General features: G+C 54.5%; 5 protein-coding genes across 5 annotated transcripts; 3 read left to right on the forward strand and 2 right to left on the reverse strand.

The window, feature by feature from the left end:
- Positions 1 to 195: 195 nt before the first annotated feature.
- Positions 196 to 1,922, forward strand: MAA_04931 (acyl-CoA dehydrogenase; the record flags this gene model as incomplete). Its single annotated transcript, XM_007822442.1, has 2 exons — positions 196 to 310; positions 415 to 1,922. 2 exons carry the CDS (start codon positions 196 to 198, stop codon positions 1,920 to 1,922), a joined length of 1,623 nt encoding a protein of 540 aa, XP_007820633.1.
- Positions 1,923 to 2,933: 1,011 nt separating this feature from the next.
- On the forward strand, positions 2,934 to 4,670 carry MAA_04930 (DEAD-like helicase; the record flags this gene model as incomplete). The annotated part of the gene is made up of 3 exons (XM_007822441.2): positions 2,934 to 2,977; positions 3,103 to 3,181; positions 3,285 to 4,670. The coding sequence occupies 3 exons, from the start codon at positions 2,934 to 2,936 to the stop codon at positions 4,668 to 4,670; spliced, it is 1,509 nt and encodes a 502-aa protein (XP_007820632.2).
- Positions 4,671 to 6,739: 2,069 nt separating this feature from the next.
- On the forward strand, positions 6,740 to 8,661 carry MAA_04929 (DEHA2B11506p-like protein; the record flags this gene model as incomplete). The annotated part of the gene is made up of 5 exons (XM_007822440.2): positions 6,740 to 6,820; positions 6,922 to 7,152; positions 7,230 to 7,341; positions 7,417 to 8,403; positions 8,471 to 8,661. 5 exons carry the CDS (start codon positions 6,740 to 6,742, stop codon positions 8,659 to 8,661), a joined length of 1,602 nt encoding a protein of 533 aa, XP_007820631.2.
- Positions 8,662 to 8,949: 288 nt separating this feature from the next.
- MAA_04928 (uncharacterized protein) lies at positions 8,950 to 10,488 on the reverse strand (the record flags this gene model as incomplete). The annotated part of the gene is made up of 1 exon (XM_007823024.1): positions 8,950 to 10,488. One exon carries the CDS (start codon positions 10,486 to 10,488, stop codon positions 8,950 to 8,952), a length of 1,539 nt encoding a protein of 512 aa, XP_007821215.1.
- Positions 10,489 to 12,647: 2,159 nt separating this feature from the next.
- MAA_04927 (linker histone H1 and H5 family protein) lies at positions 12,648 to 13,572 on the reverse strand (the record flags this gene model as incomplete). Its single annotated transcript, XM_007823023.2, has 4 exons — positions 12,648 to 12,773; positions 12,835 to 13,221; positions 13,420 to 13,446; positions 13,507 to 13,572. 4 exons carry the CDS (start codon positions 13,570 to 13,572, stop codon positions 12,648 to 12,650), a joined length of 606 nt encoding a protein of 201 aa, XP_007821214.2.
- Between the last annotated feature and the right edge of the window lie 1,254 nt (positions 13,573 to 14,826).

Raw genomic sequence — 14,826 nt, forward strand, 5'->3', positions numbered from 1 at the left:
TTGGGAACTGACTTGCTGACTCCGGCTTCGACAGCCTCGACGGACTCGCATGTGATTGTGGAATGCCGACGTCTTGGATTTAAGGCCCATTGTACGGCCTGGACGCCATTTTGGCTTTTAACTCGGCTTTCTTCTCCCTCTCCCTTCCTTCCCTTCTTTTTTTTTCATTCGCAAAATCCATCCAAGCAGCCCATCATGTCCAAGGTCTTTTCGACGAGCGACGTTGCGTCGCACAACAAGGGGGATGACATGTATATTATTGTCGATGGGGATGTGTATGATATCACCAAGTTCCAGGATGACCATCCCGGTATGCTTCCCTCCCCCCAATTTTTCCCGCCGTTGCTATGAGTCACCGCTATCCTTTCCTCTTCTTTTCTTTGCTGTCCTTGCTGACCTTCACATCCTGCATAGGCGGCAAGAAGATTCTCCAGCGAGTCGCTGGCAAGGACGCCTCCAAAATCTTCTGGAAATACCACAACGAGGGCATCCTGAAAAAGTACAAGGGCAAGCTGCAGGTCGGCTCGCTCGACAGCAAGCCCAAGCCTGAGCCCAAGGCCGAGCCCAAGCCTGCCGCCGCATCCGCTCCTAAGAAGGCCGCCAGCCCCAGCTCCAGCAATGAGGAGTCTGAGCCTCTGGAGCCCTTCGGGGCCCTGATCCCCTTTGCCGACCCTTCGTGGTACCAGGGCAACTTCTCGCCATACTTCAACGAGACTCACGCCGCTCTGCGTGCCGAAGTCCGCGAGTGGATGGAGAACGAGATTGAACCTAACGTCACTGAGTGGGACGAGGCTAAGCGCGTCCCCGAGGAGATCTACAAGGAGATGGGCCGCCGTGGCTATCTTGCTGGTCTCTTGGGGGTCAAGTACCCTACCGAGTATGTCCCCAATGGTGTCAAGTCGGTCCCCACGGAAAGCTGGGATCTCTTCCACGAGATGCTGTTGACCGATGAGCTGTCGCGTGCCGGCTCTGGTGGTTTCGTCTGGAACTTGATTGGTGGTTTCGGTATTGGCTGTCCTCCCATCATGAAGTTTGGTTCTCAGGCCCTGAAGGACCGCATCATGCCTGGTATTCTCGCCGGTGATAAGCGCGTCTGCCTGGCCATTACGGAGCCAGATGCTGGCAGTGATGTTGCCAACCTGACTTGCGAGGCCAGGCTCAGCGAAGACGGCAAGCACTTCATTGTCAATGGCGAGAAGAAGTGGATTACCAACGGTATCTGGGCTGACTACTTCACCACTGCCGTGCGAACCGGCGGTGAAGGCATGAACGGCGTCAGTCTGCTGCTCATCGAGCGCGGCCCTGGTGTTAGCACCCGTCGCATGGACTGCCAGGGTGTCTGGTCTTCCGGAACCACCTACATCACCTTTGAGGATGTCAAGGTCCCCGTTGAGAACCTGCTCGGCAAGAAGGACAAGGGATTCGGTGTCATCATGACCAACTTCAACCACGAGCGCATCGGCATCATTATCCAGTGCCTTCGCTTCTCACGTGTTTGCTTCGAAGAGTCGGTCAAGTACGCCAACAAGCGTCGCACTTTTGGCAAGAAGCTCATTGAGCACCCTGTCATCCGTATGAAGCTCGCACACATGGCTCGCCAGATTGAGGCTTCCTACAACTGGCTTGAGAACATGATTTACCAGTGCCAGAAGATGGGTGAGCACGAAGCCATGTTGCGTCTCGGCGGCCCCATCGCTGGCCTCAAAGCCCAATCTACCGTCACCTTTGAGTTCTGTGCCCGTGAGGCCTCGCAGATCTTTGGTGGTCTTTCGTACTCGCGAGGTGGACAAGGTGGCAAGGTGGAGAGATTGTATAGGGATGTCAGAGCGTATGCTATCCCTGGCGGTAGTGAGGAGATTATGCTGGATCTTAGCATGAGGCAGTCTCTGAAGGTTGCTCAAGTTATGGGTATGAAGTTATAGAGTTCACGGAAAAGCGAGTGGCCTTTTGGGATGAGACGGTTACAGGATCTATCCATTGTGTATGAGTTAACGGGGCAAGATTTAGGATCTTCTTTTGTTTAATTTTCTTTCTTTTAATTAAAAAAAGGCCACGCTATTTGATTCCCACTATGGCCTAGGGATTGGCGATAGAGACAAATTGAGGCAAATAAATACTTTCTAAAAAAGAATAAACAGCTCCCACTGCAGGATTGATTATGTCTGGTAGTGCATGTATAGTGCGCTGCAGTACGTTCATAAAAGTGAGCCATTGTTGATTTTGCAGCCCATTTTGCCCGAGCATTGTCAACAGCAGCAAATTTTGCAAAAAAAGCATACTCTCTCTCTCGGGTGAAGTAAACATTCTTCAAAAAGCAAAACACCCCTTACACAGCTTGATAACCTTGGGGAGGTCACAAGAAGTAAGGTCTGGTACTTCAGTACTTAGGGTTATAGCCTTATAGGCAACCAAAGCAACTAGTACCCGCCAACGGGTACCCTACTCCGTACGTAGCAGGTGGTTCCTTAGGACCCCGCGATCACGTGATCATAAAACCTGCGCCGTGACCGTGCCGCACATCACGACCGTTTGCCTCCTCCAAGATAGAATCTTCGAGCTTCACCACACTACACTCGCACTTCCACCACGACGACATCCGCTCGCACAAACAAGGGCCTCACGCCGCAATCTTGACGAAAACGCACAACAAGTACGACGCAGTACCAGTACGGTGGCCAATCAGACATCAGGCCACCTGAATCACCTTTTGATCCTTTCTTCCCACGAGATTCCAACGACACTTGCCTCACTCCTAGCCTCCTTCCTCGACCCGCTCTTGGGATAAAACGGCCGCGAATTAAAACGCCACGCTCACGAATTGAAAACAACGTCTGAAGGACCCGTAATTTGGAGCAATTTTGGCCAATATTCACATCTCAGCCTGCGTCTCGTAGTCCACTCTTGGACTCAGGATTAATTTTTTTTCTTTCAAAATGACCGATCAGCTGGTAGACCAGCTGCGAAGCACACAAATTAGGTCCGTTCTCTTTACGCAAATTTCCCGTGAATTCTTCATCTGGTGATGCCGCCAGGCTACTGTGTTGTTTTTTAATTACGGGTATATTTTTTGGCGTGGGCTGTCGTGACTGACTTTCTATGTAGCGATGGTATCCCTGTACAGACGGATGATTGGAAGAAGAACTTGAAGCTCCCTGCCAAGGATAACAGACAACAAACAGAGGTATGCATATGATAACTAAATGGTGTTTTCTATTGCACCAAATCTCCCAATACCATTAGTTCCGTTTGGGCTAAAGAGGACTGTTTCCCCTCTTTTCTTCCAGGATGTTACGAAAACGAAAGGACTGGAATTCGAAAACTTTGCGTTAAAGCGCGACCTGCTCATGGGCATTTTCGAAGCTGGATTCGAGAAGCCTTCACCTATTCAAGAAGAAGCCATCCCCGTTGCCCTGACCGGCCGGGACATTCTGGCCAGAGCAAAGAACGGTACTGGCAAAACCGCCGCCTTCGTCATTCCCGCCTTGGAGCGCATCAACCCCAAGGTCTCCAAGATTCAATGTCTCATACTCGTTCCCACCCGCGAGCTTGCCATGCAAACGTCACAGGTTTGCAAGACTCTCGGCAAGCATTTGGGCATCAACGTCATGGTCACCACCGGCGGTACCGGTCTGCGTGATGATATCCTGCGTCTGCAGGAGCCTGTCCACATAGTTGTTGGCACTCCTGGGCGTATCCTCGATTTGGCAGGAAAGAGTGTTGCCGATCTGAGCGAATGCCCCATGTTCATCATGGACGAGGCCGACAAGCTTCTATCCATTGAATTCACCCCCGTCATCGAGCAGCTCCTGCAGTTTCACCCCAAGGACCGCCAGGTCATGCTGTTTTCCGCCACTTTTCCCCTGTCCGTCAAGGACTTCTCTGATAAAAACATGGTCTCCCCTTACGAAATCAACCTTATGGACGAACTCACCCTTCGCGGTATCACCCAGTACTATGCCTTTGTGGAGGAGAAGCAGAAGGTCCACTGCCTGAACACTCTCTTCTCCAAGCTTCAGATCAACCAGTCCATCATCTTCTGCAACTCGACCAACCGTGTCGAACTGCTCGCCAAAAAAATCACCGAATTGGGCTACTCCTGTTTCTATAGTCATGCTAGGATGCAGCAGCAGGCCCGTAATCGCGTCTTCCATGATTTCCGCAACGGCGTTTGCCGAAACCTTGTCTGCTCCGATCTCCTCACCCGCGGTATCGACATCCAGGCTGTCAATGTCGTCATCAACTTCGATTTTCCCAAGAACGCTGAAACGTACCTCCACCGAATTGGTCGATCCGGCCGTTATGGTCATCTTGGTTTGGCTATTAACCTTATCAACTGGGACGATCGCTTCAATCTATACAACATTGAGAGAGACTTGGGCACCGAAATTCAGCCCATCCCCCCCAGCATTGACAAGAGCCTCTACGTTTACGAGAATCCTGAATCTATTCCTCGTCCCATTTCCAATCTTCCTAGGAACGCGCAACAACAGCAACCAGGTTCTTCCCAACAACCCGTCGCTCACCAGCCGCAGAGCAACTGGCAGAACCAGAACGGCCAACACAATAGCCACTACGGTCGTGGGCGCGGACGAGGACGCGGATACCGAGGGCGAGGCGGTGCTGCCGCCGGCGGTCGGGGTCGCGGCCCGCCTCGCGAAGTTCAATCATAATATAATCCCACAAATATTTTGAAAATGTGGGCAATAAGGAGGGGGTGGCATAAAGTCGTTGAAGTTTATTTTTGGTGATTTTTTTTTTCTCTTTCTTGTTCAGGTAGGAGGAGAAGGGACGAGCTGGGGGGGCAGACATATATGTTGGATTGTACATTATTTGCACTTTCTTGGCGAATCGGGCAGAACGGCGAACCGGACTTGATTTGCTACTTGGCCAGCAACTTTTTCCAGTTGGCCATTTATCGGAACTGTTTTGTTTTACTTTTTTTTTCTTCGCCTATTAGCGTGTGTTTATGCGCGCGCATCTGGGAAGAACGATCGGCGAAGACACCATGCGCTTTCGAACGAGGATTTTCCCGTTCGCCATTTCTTTCTTTATTTTTCTGGCACCGATTTGCATTGGCGTGGGGGGGTTGTTTTCGGTCTCGACATGCGGTGATACCCCCTGGGTTAGCTTCGATACATCATGTCTGCCGGAAAATTTCATGTCATACGGTCATGGGACATGCTTCATATAAGACGAAACAGCTTTCGGAAACAGAAGGGGAATGGCAGTCACATGTCATGGACACATATCTAACGCGCTGTATTCGAGCTGTTGGCGTAGCTATTGCATTGGCACGGTGTTTCAGCTACGAGGGCACGGCGGAGAGGCGTATCAGGTTTGATCACTCTGAACATATTTTGTCTCCTTGCTCTGGAGTTGTAGGGCTCAAGTGACTTGCACCTGTTGTCACACACGGGCGGACTGGATGAACGGCCTTGTGAGGCTGGGGTGATGATACCACTGGACGACTGTTACGGTTATGAGCAGGTTGGGTTAGGTTTGGGTGAGATACCCTCAGCTGGGGTAGAGGTACGGATGTGGCCATCTTGTTGGTGTAACATCTTGGCGGTTGGCTGGTCTTATTATTTTTTATCACACCTACGATGATGTGAGCCGACAGGGATGCTGGTCCCTGGGCGACAGCGACATGTGGCTGCTCTCAGACAACCGACATGGTGGAAGGACAAGTTTGACACCGAGTCTGGAGAGTCGCCGGGCGGGGTGGAGGAAAACAAAAATCAAGGTATAAAAATATTATAAAAAAATAGCTTTCGGGGCAGAAGCTGGATTGCTGGATAGCCTCGAATCAGGCTGGTGAATAACGGCAAATTTAGATTGGTCGGTTATTTACGGCGAGGACTGGTAGGGTAGACAGTTAGTCTGAGCAATAATGGGAAACCAAATTCTGTCTCGAAAATGATTTGACGTTGACCGTGACGTTTGGGAAAGGAGGGCATATCAACAGATGGTGGAGGAAACGAAGACGGTTCAAGAGGTACAATGTAGGCGCCAGTACCAAGGACCCAAAGGTCTACATGACCTTGGGACCAGCAGGCAAAGGTGCAGCAAGAAGAAGAAAAATTCTCTTGACAATTTGATCTTCGGATGGAATGAGAGCCAAGTGACACAGGGGAGAAGGTCTAAGGGGCCCAATTATAGTCCGATCATGTCACGGCAAAATTCACGGGCAGACAAACGAAACGACATGCAGGTCAAGCAAGCGGAACCTACTGTTGGGCTGGCAGGAATTGACAGGTTTCTGCGTTACAAAAAAAGGCGCCATGGAGCCATTGTCCATTGCGGGACTTGGTGTCTTCCTGAAAGCCAGCTTCCTCTTCCTCGCACCAGCAGAGTGGTTGATGAAGATCTCTAGCAAGTTTTCCTTGGACCGCTGGCGGCTGGGGAGAAATTTTTGGTGCACAAGTAGCGATGATGACTAAGGCGCGGGGGGTCTGTTATCCATGGACGGAGATGGTGCGGCCGCGGGCCGTGATAACCCCCCGTTTCGAGCCTTCCGGTCCTCGGCGCTACGCGGACACAAGGCCGACTACTTATGTTTGGAACTCGGGACAGCAGGGATACATGATACATACACTAGTATATCGGCTCTGCGGCTCTGCAAACCACCGCCGCACTCGGTGGGCTCGGCTTGGGGTGTTTTTATGCCCGCGTCCTACGGTTGTAGCTGGGCTTTGAATCTTGTACATTTCCATACTATTACCTCCCCTTTTTGTGAACCATGCCGCATAGAGACCCTCTCGATCCATCAAACAGCACATGGCGCGCGTACGTGCGGGACGCGCTCGTCGCACTTAAACTTGTACGTTGGAGAATTGCCCCCTTCCACCTCGTTCCGAGACAAAAAAAAAAAAAGAAATATTTAGCAGAAGAATTTCTAACAAAACACCCTGCGCCAAATAGACCCTCTTGTCGTCGAGGGGAAAGCTCCTCCGGGACTGGGTATTCGTGCCCCTGGGCATCTTTGCCATCCTAGGCGCCTGTTACGGCGTTGACGCGCTCTTCCGCAAGGTGTCGGTTTCGTTCCCGGCGTCGGTGGCCTGTCTGGCGCTGCTATTTGTCGGGCTGCTGCTTTGCGAGGCGGTGCTGGGGACCCATGTTACGCGAAGGGCCGTCGGCGTCATCAGCGTGCCGGTGCGTATCTTGCATCGGCTATCGTGGATTTTGAAGGCTTCTTGTTCTCTTTGCTAACCATGGTTTGGGCTGTGTAGGCGGACTGGAGTCTGAGATGGATCGGGCTGTGCTTTACGCCGTCGTTTGTGACGATCCCGCTGAGCCCGGCGATTGGGGTCGGTGAGGTCTTTAAGATTATCGCCGTGTTTGGTGGGTGAGCCCTTGTTTTTGTGTCTTTCTTTTTTTCCACAGCAGAAGAGCCTGTTGGCTAATGGTGCCGGCGAGGGGGAGGAGCAGTCGTCGGGTTCGCCATCATGATGGTGCTGGCGGCGTACATGACGCGCGGGCTGCAGCTCGTGCTGGGCGCGACGAAGCGCTCCGAGATTGTTGAGCTCGGCGACGACTTGGGCCGCAGCGGGAACGACGAGATGCCGCTTCACCAGCGTCGCGCCGGCTCCGACGACATCGCCAGCCCGCCGCAGCTCCGGCTCCAGCAACACCACTACTCGCAGAGCAGCACTGCAGAGTCGTCGTCGTCGTCTCTGCCCGACTATCCGGCCCAGGCGCCGCCTCCCCCGGCCCGGTGTGCGCTCTACGCGGCCAGGCTGGCATCGCATCTCGACGCCTCCATCTTCGCGCTCGTGCTGCTGGCCGGCATCCCCGTCTACTACGCCTCGGGCTACGCCATGCCGCTGCACCTCGCCGTCACGACGCTCTGCTACCGGCTGGCCCTCGCGACGCCGGGCCCCTGGCAGCGCTACCTGCACCCGGTGCTCACGGCCTCGCTGCTCGCCGTGCTCGTCATCTGGCCGCTCTCGCTCGCCCACGGCTCCGGCCTCACCGCCGCGCTGCGCTCCTACAAGACGGGCGCAAACTACACCCGCCTCTGGCGCCGCGAGCCCGGCCCGCCTCTCCTCCCCGGCGCGGGGGACGTCTTCTCGACCGTCCTCGACGCGAGCATCGTGTCGCTCGCCCTGCCCATGTTCCAGTACCGCCGCGAGCTCAAGCGTCACCTGGCCACCCTCGCCATCCCCAACGTCCTCATCTCCGTCGGCTCCGTGCTGTCCTACCCGCCCATCTGCCGCGCCATCGGCATTGCGCCCACGCGCAGTCTGGCATTCGCCTCGAGGAGCCTGACGCTGGCGCTGGCCACGCCCGCCACCGCCAACCTGGGCGGGGATGCGCATACCGTCGCCGCCCTGGCCATAGCGAGCGGCATCCTGGGTGTCTTGGTGGCCGACAAGATGATGAGGTTGCTGAGGATACCGGATGGTAGGTACTTTATCCAGGTTTTTGAGGTATTGGTAGTAAAAAGCACTTGAGCTGACGGCGCGCGCAGACGACTACGTCACACGGGGAATCACACTGGGCGTCAACTCGAGCGCCATCGGGACGGCCTTGTTGCTACGGACGGATCCTCGGGCTGCTGCGCTCTCGAGCCTCTCCATGACGCTCTTTGGCACTGTTACCGTGCTGCTGACGTCGATACCGCCTGTGGCGACTATGATTCGCGCCTTGGTTGGATTGTAAGTTACGCTCGGTACATGATGGGAGCTTTGGTAGATGCGTAGATGGGCAGATGCACTGTTTTTGTGCGCTTGTAAGTTTCCAGCTTCGGGAACCAAAAGAAATACATGGGCGGAACAACGTGACGTGGCGAAATGTCATTATATGCATTCCAGACCCTAAACACGCTATGATACATGAAATGCCCAAGTAGAGAAAGCCCACCCATTACCAAATCTATGGCAAAGAGAAAAAAAGGGGAAAAGAAAAAGGAAGGAAAAAAGTATGAAATAGCCCACTGACACGCAAAAACTATTTCATCTGGCCTCGCAATGCATCAACCTCCCTCTGCAGCGCGTCCAAATCTGCCAGGATATCCGCGCTCTTACTCGGATCAGCAGCGTACGCCTCGCCGCTTACCTTCCGCCCATCGGCATTGGGACTGCTCCCTCGGTGTCGCGGGGGCGGAGGCGGGGGCGGCACGGTGTCGCGTGACTTGTTCTCCGAGGAGACTCGCCGGCTCGGTGCATCGACGCCGGTGACACTGGGCGGGCGGCGGGTGGAAGGCTGGCGTGTTGGCGGGGGAGGAGGCGCGATCAAGGGTTTGCTGGGGGTTGGGGAGTCGTGGGAGGATCGTGCGGTGTCTTGGACGTGATCTGTGGAAGAAGCCATGTTGGAGGATGATGTGCTTGGCGAGGAGGAACTGCTTTGTTTGGGAGCGAGATATGGTCGTCGAGGCGGAGGGGGAGCGGGAGCATGACCGGCTGAGCGGGTGCTGTCTGATCGGGAGGGCATGTCCTCGGAGGACGTACGTCGTGGAGGAGTCTCGTTGTCGTGGGATTTGCTGTCTGTTCTTGCGTGGCCCCGTGGCGGAGGTGGTGCCGGTGCCGGTTTTCTTGCGCCTGGGAGATTTGGTATAGAGTTGATTTGGGATCTGGCATCTGCTTCCCCTTCAGCCGCGTTTGTAGCTTGGGTGTCGAGTCGTGGTTCGTCGTCATCCATACTCCTCCGTACTGGTTCGGCCGTTGCATGCCCATCATCCTTTACATCTTTCGGCTCTCGCTGCCTTAATGACTTTCCGTGTCTAGAGCTTGGCGGGGGCGGGGGCGCCTTTTTTTCCTTGCTCGCCGGTGATTTCACAGCAAGTATCTTGGATTCTTCCTTGTCCTCATCCTCGTGTGAGGAGTCGGCCAAGCTCCCTGAATCTGTATAATTCCTGCCCCTCGCATTCGTTTGTGCCGTGGATGAATTATTCCCCTTGGCAGTCTCCTCCTCGTCATCTGTTGATGCAGACGACGCACAATCATCCGCATTTCCCGTCATAAGCAACCTCTTGAACGAATCGACGTTTAACGACTTGCGGCCCTCATTGGCAGCCTTCAGTACCTCCCCCTCTTCTTTTCTCTCCCTTTGCAAGTCCTTGGAGCCTTCCAAGTCCCGTAACGTCTTGCTGAACGGATTCGCAGGGATGCCACCGGATCTTGCGTCGTGCTGCTGCTGCTGCTGCTGTTGTTGGAGTTGATGCTGATATTTGTCCGCTGGCGGAGTGGCAAGGCTCTCGCCATCGCTCTCGTCCGTCGAGGCACCATTAAAGGGGTCAAAGCTCGGGTAGTGATTCGAATGATTGTAGGTATCGTCAGACAGCGGCACCGGCGGTTGAGGCGCATCAAAGGGCCATTCTGGGGAGTCGGGTGACAGCGGCGGCGGCGAGAGCACGCGGACCCTTTTGACGGGCTTGTTCTTCCTGTCACCGGCCTCGGCATCTTCACTGCGCAGGCTAGACCTGGGGGAGCTGGCTCGGGCGGTGTCAATGGGACCGAGGGCCTTTTTGCGAAAGGGATTGGAGGACATGATGGCGTTGCAGGGTGGACGGCCTGCTAAGGTGACGTTGTAAAAGGTGACGTGTTTGTATCAGCAACCTGGGGTCGGCGAGAAGATGGCGACTACGTTTCAGGATCGGCGGGCTCGGGGCCAAGATGAGAAGGAAGCCAGCATCTCGGAAAAGACGTCTTCACCCGTTTTCCCTCGCAGCTTTTCTGGTCTCGTCCCCCCGTGCCGATCTGCGCGTGGCCTGGGGTGGGACTGTCGAAGAAGAATGACGGAGGGGCCGGGATGCTATCAAGGATGAGTAGCTCTCGTTCGGGCGGGAGACGATGAGGGAAAACAAAAACAAAGCCAGAGAAAACAATCCGACAAGGCGTGCCCCGGGACTGCACAGGTCTGGGTGAGTGCAATTGAAAATTAAACCGTTGCGACAGTTGCGTACGCCAACGCGGCGGCCGGAACAATCGGTTGGGGGCGCGGTTGAGGGGGTTTCCAGGCTCGAGCTGCCAATGGCCTGGCCTGGGTCTGGTCGCCAGGCAGACAGGCTACCGCCCAGACCGGACCTTTTGAGCTCGGCGATGGACGTGTACGGGTTGCTTGTTGCTCTATGGGGCAGTGAGCATGCGCATGCGGTCTGGTGGCTCAATGGCTTGACCAACCGGCACGGTGGTGTCAACTTTTAATGTAACTACTAAGTATGTCCAAGTACGTACAGGCCTGGGAGCTGCGGTGTAACTCGACGTTATCGACGATTGTTATCGACGAGCTACTTAGTAGAGTGCGGGGCCCGACAACGCTCCACCCAGTGCCACGATACCTCTAAGTGCCTAGGTACCTAGGGTAGCTGTGCCTCCCCGTTAGTAGACTCGGCACACCCCGCTAAGCCAATAAACCAATCAATAGCTTGGGGCCTTGCGGCATGCCGTGGCAGCTGGGTATCCCGTCGGAGGCTAAACCAAGCATGACGTACCGAGGATTCCAAACATGGACTCAAACAATCAGGCAACGAATTAAACATGCAACCCGACATCCGACAACTGATATGAAGCCAGGCAATCCAAATCGCCCTGTCGGCTTCTCTTGCCGGATATTCCCTTTTGCCCGCTCGCTGCCTCGCGCACAAGCTGTCTTAGGTACGACTAGTAGTGTAATTACCATTGCGGCATAGGGTAGCTGCGTCGCTGCGTAACCCGGTCAAGGTTAGAAGAAGGGTAAAAAAAGAGCAACACAATGAAAATACCGAAGCCTCATTAGACTCATCGAATACAATAAAAATGAAACCAAAACAACTAAAAAGGATTGCAGCCCCAAAGCACAGAATCTATCCCAAAAAATTGTATTCAGTCGGGTCAATGCCTCACACCGTTCCGCTGGCGAGAAATAGCGCGCGCACGTGAAGACTGTCTATGGAACACAACTCATCAACTCGCGCTTCAAATGCTTGACCAGCGTCGCTAGTCCACGTGATACCCGTCGGCTCCAACAAGGTCACACGGTCGCTCAAACCAGTCAGGCGCAACATGTAAACAAACCCGCAACGCACCGCGTCGCAAATATCTGCCTCGACACGCCGTGCACAGGAAAACAAAATGGGCGAAGCGAAGCCGTTGCAAAACTCAAATTAGAGTCGATCAAATGTATTTCCATTCCTCCCGCCCTGAGACCTGTGGTATATAATTACACGTAGCGCCGTCCCCCCAATACCGCGAAAGACAGAAGACCCTGCCACCTCCAGCAACTTTCAGTACAAAAATCGCGTGAAAACAAGGCCAGTTCCTCCATATTTATCATACCCAAACAGTCGAGAACTGTACCAACAGACCCGACAATCCAAGTAATTCAAAATACGGGAGAATAATCGTAAAAACAAGAGCATTGCTGCTTCCCGGCCTGGGCGACGAAACCGTTCCCATGAACTCATGAGATTCTTTCGTCTCTCTCTTCTCATCAACCGAAAATCTTCACATGCAAATGCCGCGTTGCCTTCATGTCCTGCGCCGCGTGTGGGCGTATCAAAACAAGCCACATATCCCTTTCGCTTCCGCCCAAAACAGCAATATCCCGGTGAACCTGCCTCTCCCAAGCCGTGCCGTAGAACAAGAAAACACACAGAAATCGAAGCCCATAACGCCTTAGTTCATTCATTAAACAAGAAAGTGCACATGGCCAAAAAGAGAACGACTAGCCTATGCCTTGGCGGCGGCCTTCTTAGGAGCAGCCTTCTTTGGTGCGGCAGCCTTCTTAGCAGCAGGCTTTGTTGTCTTGGCGACACGGCCAGTCTTGGTCTTGGTCAAGGCAGCGTCCTTGTCGCTCTGGAAATCAGGTTAGAGACGAATACCCAGGAGACATCGATTTGGTGCAAACAGAATATACCTTAGCAGCAGGCTTCTTGGCAGTGGCGGCCTTCTTGGGAGCGGCCTTCTTGGTGGTGGCAGCAGCAGCAGTAGTAGCAGTGGCCTTCTTCTCGCCAGCGGCCTTGGGGGCAGCAGCGGCTTTCTTGGGAGCGGCCTTCTTGGTAGTGGTGGCCTTGACAGCGCCCTCCTTCTTCGCAGCTGGCTTCTTAGGCTCAGCCTTCTTCTTGGCCAGCTTGGTGCCACCAGAGGGGCCCTTGGGCTGGGCAAAGGCGCCCTTGTCAACACCTGCCTTCAAGGCCTTGTTGAAGAGAGAGTCGAACATGTTGTCGGAAACATTGACCAGGTTGTTGTTGGCCTTGACATACTTCTTGAGCTGCTGACGGCTGGAGCCATTGCGATCCTTGAGCTGTAGCGAGCAAGTTAGCAAGGCGACCCAATCAGAAAAAACGCCAGCATCCATTGGACTGTGGCAAGAACAAGTCGTGACTAAGAGGCGTGACAGTGAAACCCATCAATCCCAGGCCATCTATCCCGTCATCCGCGTAATCAAGACGCCACTCCTTAAACAAGATGCACCCAAGGGTACATGGCCGGCAATACATACATTTACGATGGCATCAGTAATCATGTCCTGGTGTGAATTAGCACGGGTGATTCCCAAATACCAGAAAACTGACAGACGGCGACGAACCTGGTAGGTGGCATGAGTGGACTTGGCCTTGGGGGCGGCAGAGCCTTCAGCCTTCTTGGGAGGCATCGTGATGAATGAGATGGAAAGTGTGAGGTAAACGTGTAAGTGATGATGCGAAAGCGCGGAGCTTGTTACTGGAAACAAGTCACGATTGTGTCTACACCAAGATGAGAATAATCTTTGGGAGTCAAATGGGAGCAGAGACAAACAAGACCGATGCCGTCGGGCGCGTGGAGGGGATGGGCCTTGTTTATATATCGGGCGGGGGGAGGAGCGCAATCAGTAGCTCTTTCCTCTGTCGCGCGCAGGAGGTCCAAGGTGCGGCGTGGGTGCGGCGTGGGCAGCGCAGCGCTTCTCTGCTCACCGGGGGGCGTGCGGCCAGCAGCCAAGCCAACGGGCACGCTACATGCTTACTACGCAGCTCATGCTCGGTACCTTGCACGGAGACATAGGCGCTGGAAATATAAGGATGGACTAGTACGGAGTAGGGAGCGCGATCGAGTCTGGTGCGAGTGCGTCTGGCTGTCCAGGTCTGGTTGAGAAAACGGGGACTGGGCCATCGCCCACCCCCCGAGCTCGAGCTTGTCTCTTCTTTTACACACACCAGCTTCCAGAGCCCCGAGAACGGGTGCAATGGTGTGGCCCCTCCGTTACTGGCTGAAGCAGACAGCCGGCACTATTATTGTATGCAGTTTGGCCCTGTTGCATCCAGCAATCTGCCTTCCAGGCCCGACTGCCACCGCTGGACAAGCAGGCAAGCTACCGTTCCCGGCCGGGGAGCATGGCCTTGACGCGCGAGGTTGCGCCACATCAGACGGCTGCACGCAACAATGTCGATACATGCCGGGGTACAAGTGAGGGTACATGCCTCCCCGGCCCCCCGATCTGGCGGTGGCTGTCGCCAGTTTGGGCTGGACTACTCGGTAGCATCGAGTGCTTCGGGTAGCCAAGTTTCCGCCATAGCAGTCTGTCTGTCTCTGAAATATGACAAATGCGCGCTTGCTCGCCCCGAGTTGCATTTCCCCCAAACACCCATTGCATCCGTTCACTTTGCTTCCTTTGCACACCTGGGCATCCCGTTTTACACTGCAGGACTCGGGTAAAGCAGAAACGTTTCTCCGCGACTGGACCGTCAGGATGCCCGACTCCCCTCAGCCACACGCATGTACCGCCCCTATACAATGCCAAGTACCTGCGCGGGTCACACCCTCTGCCCCTCTGCTGGGGCAGGAGGCGGCATGGGTCTGTCAACTCGGAGGGATGTTATGGCCCAAAGTAAAAATCGGCGCCATTTCTTTCAAAACAATACCTGCCCCGTGA

This window comes from Metarhizium robertsii (assembly GCF_000187425.2).
Source record: "Metarhizium robertsii ARSEF 23 chromosome Unknown MAA_Scf_1, whole genome shotgun sequence".
Taxonomy (NCBI): domain Eukaryota; kingdom Fungi; phylum Ascomycota; class Sordariomycetes; order Hypocreales; family Clavicipitaceae; genus Metarhizium; species Metarhizium robertsii.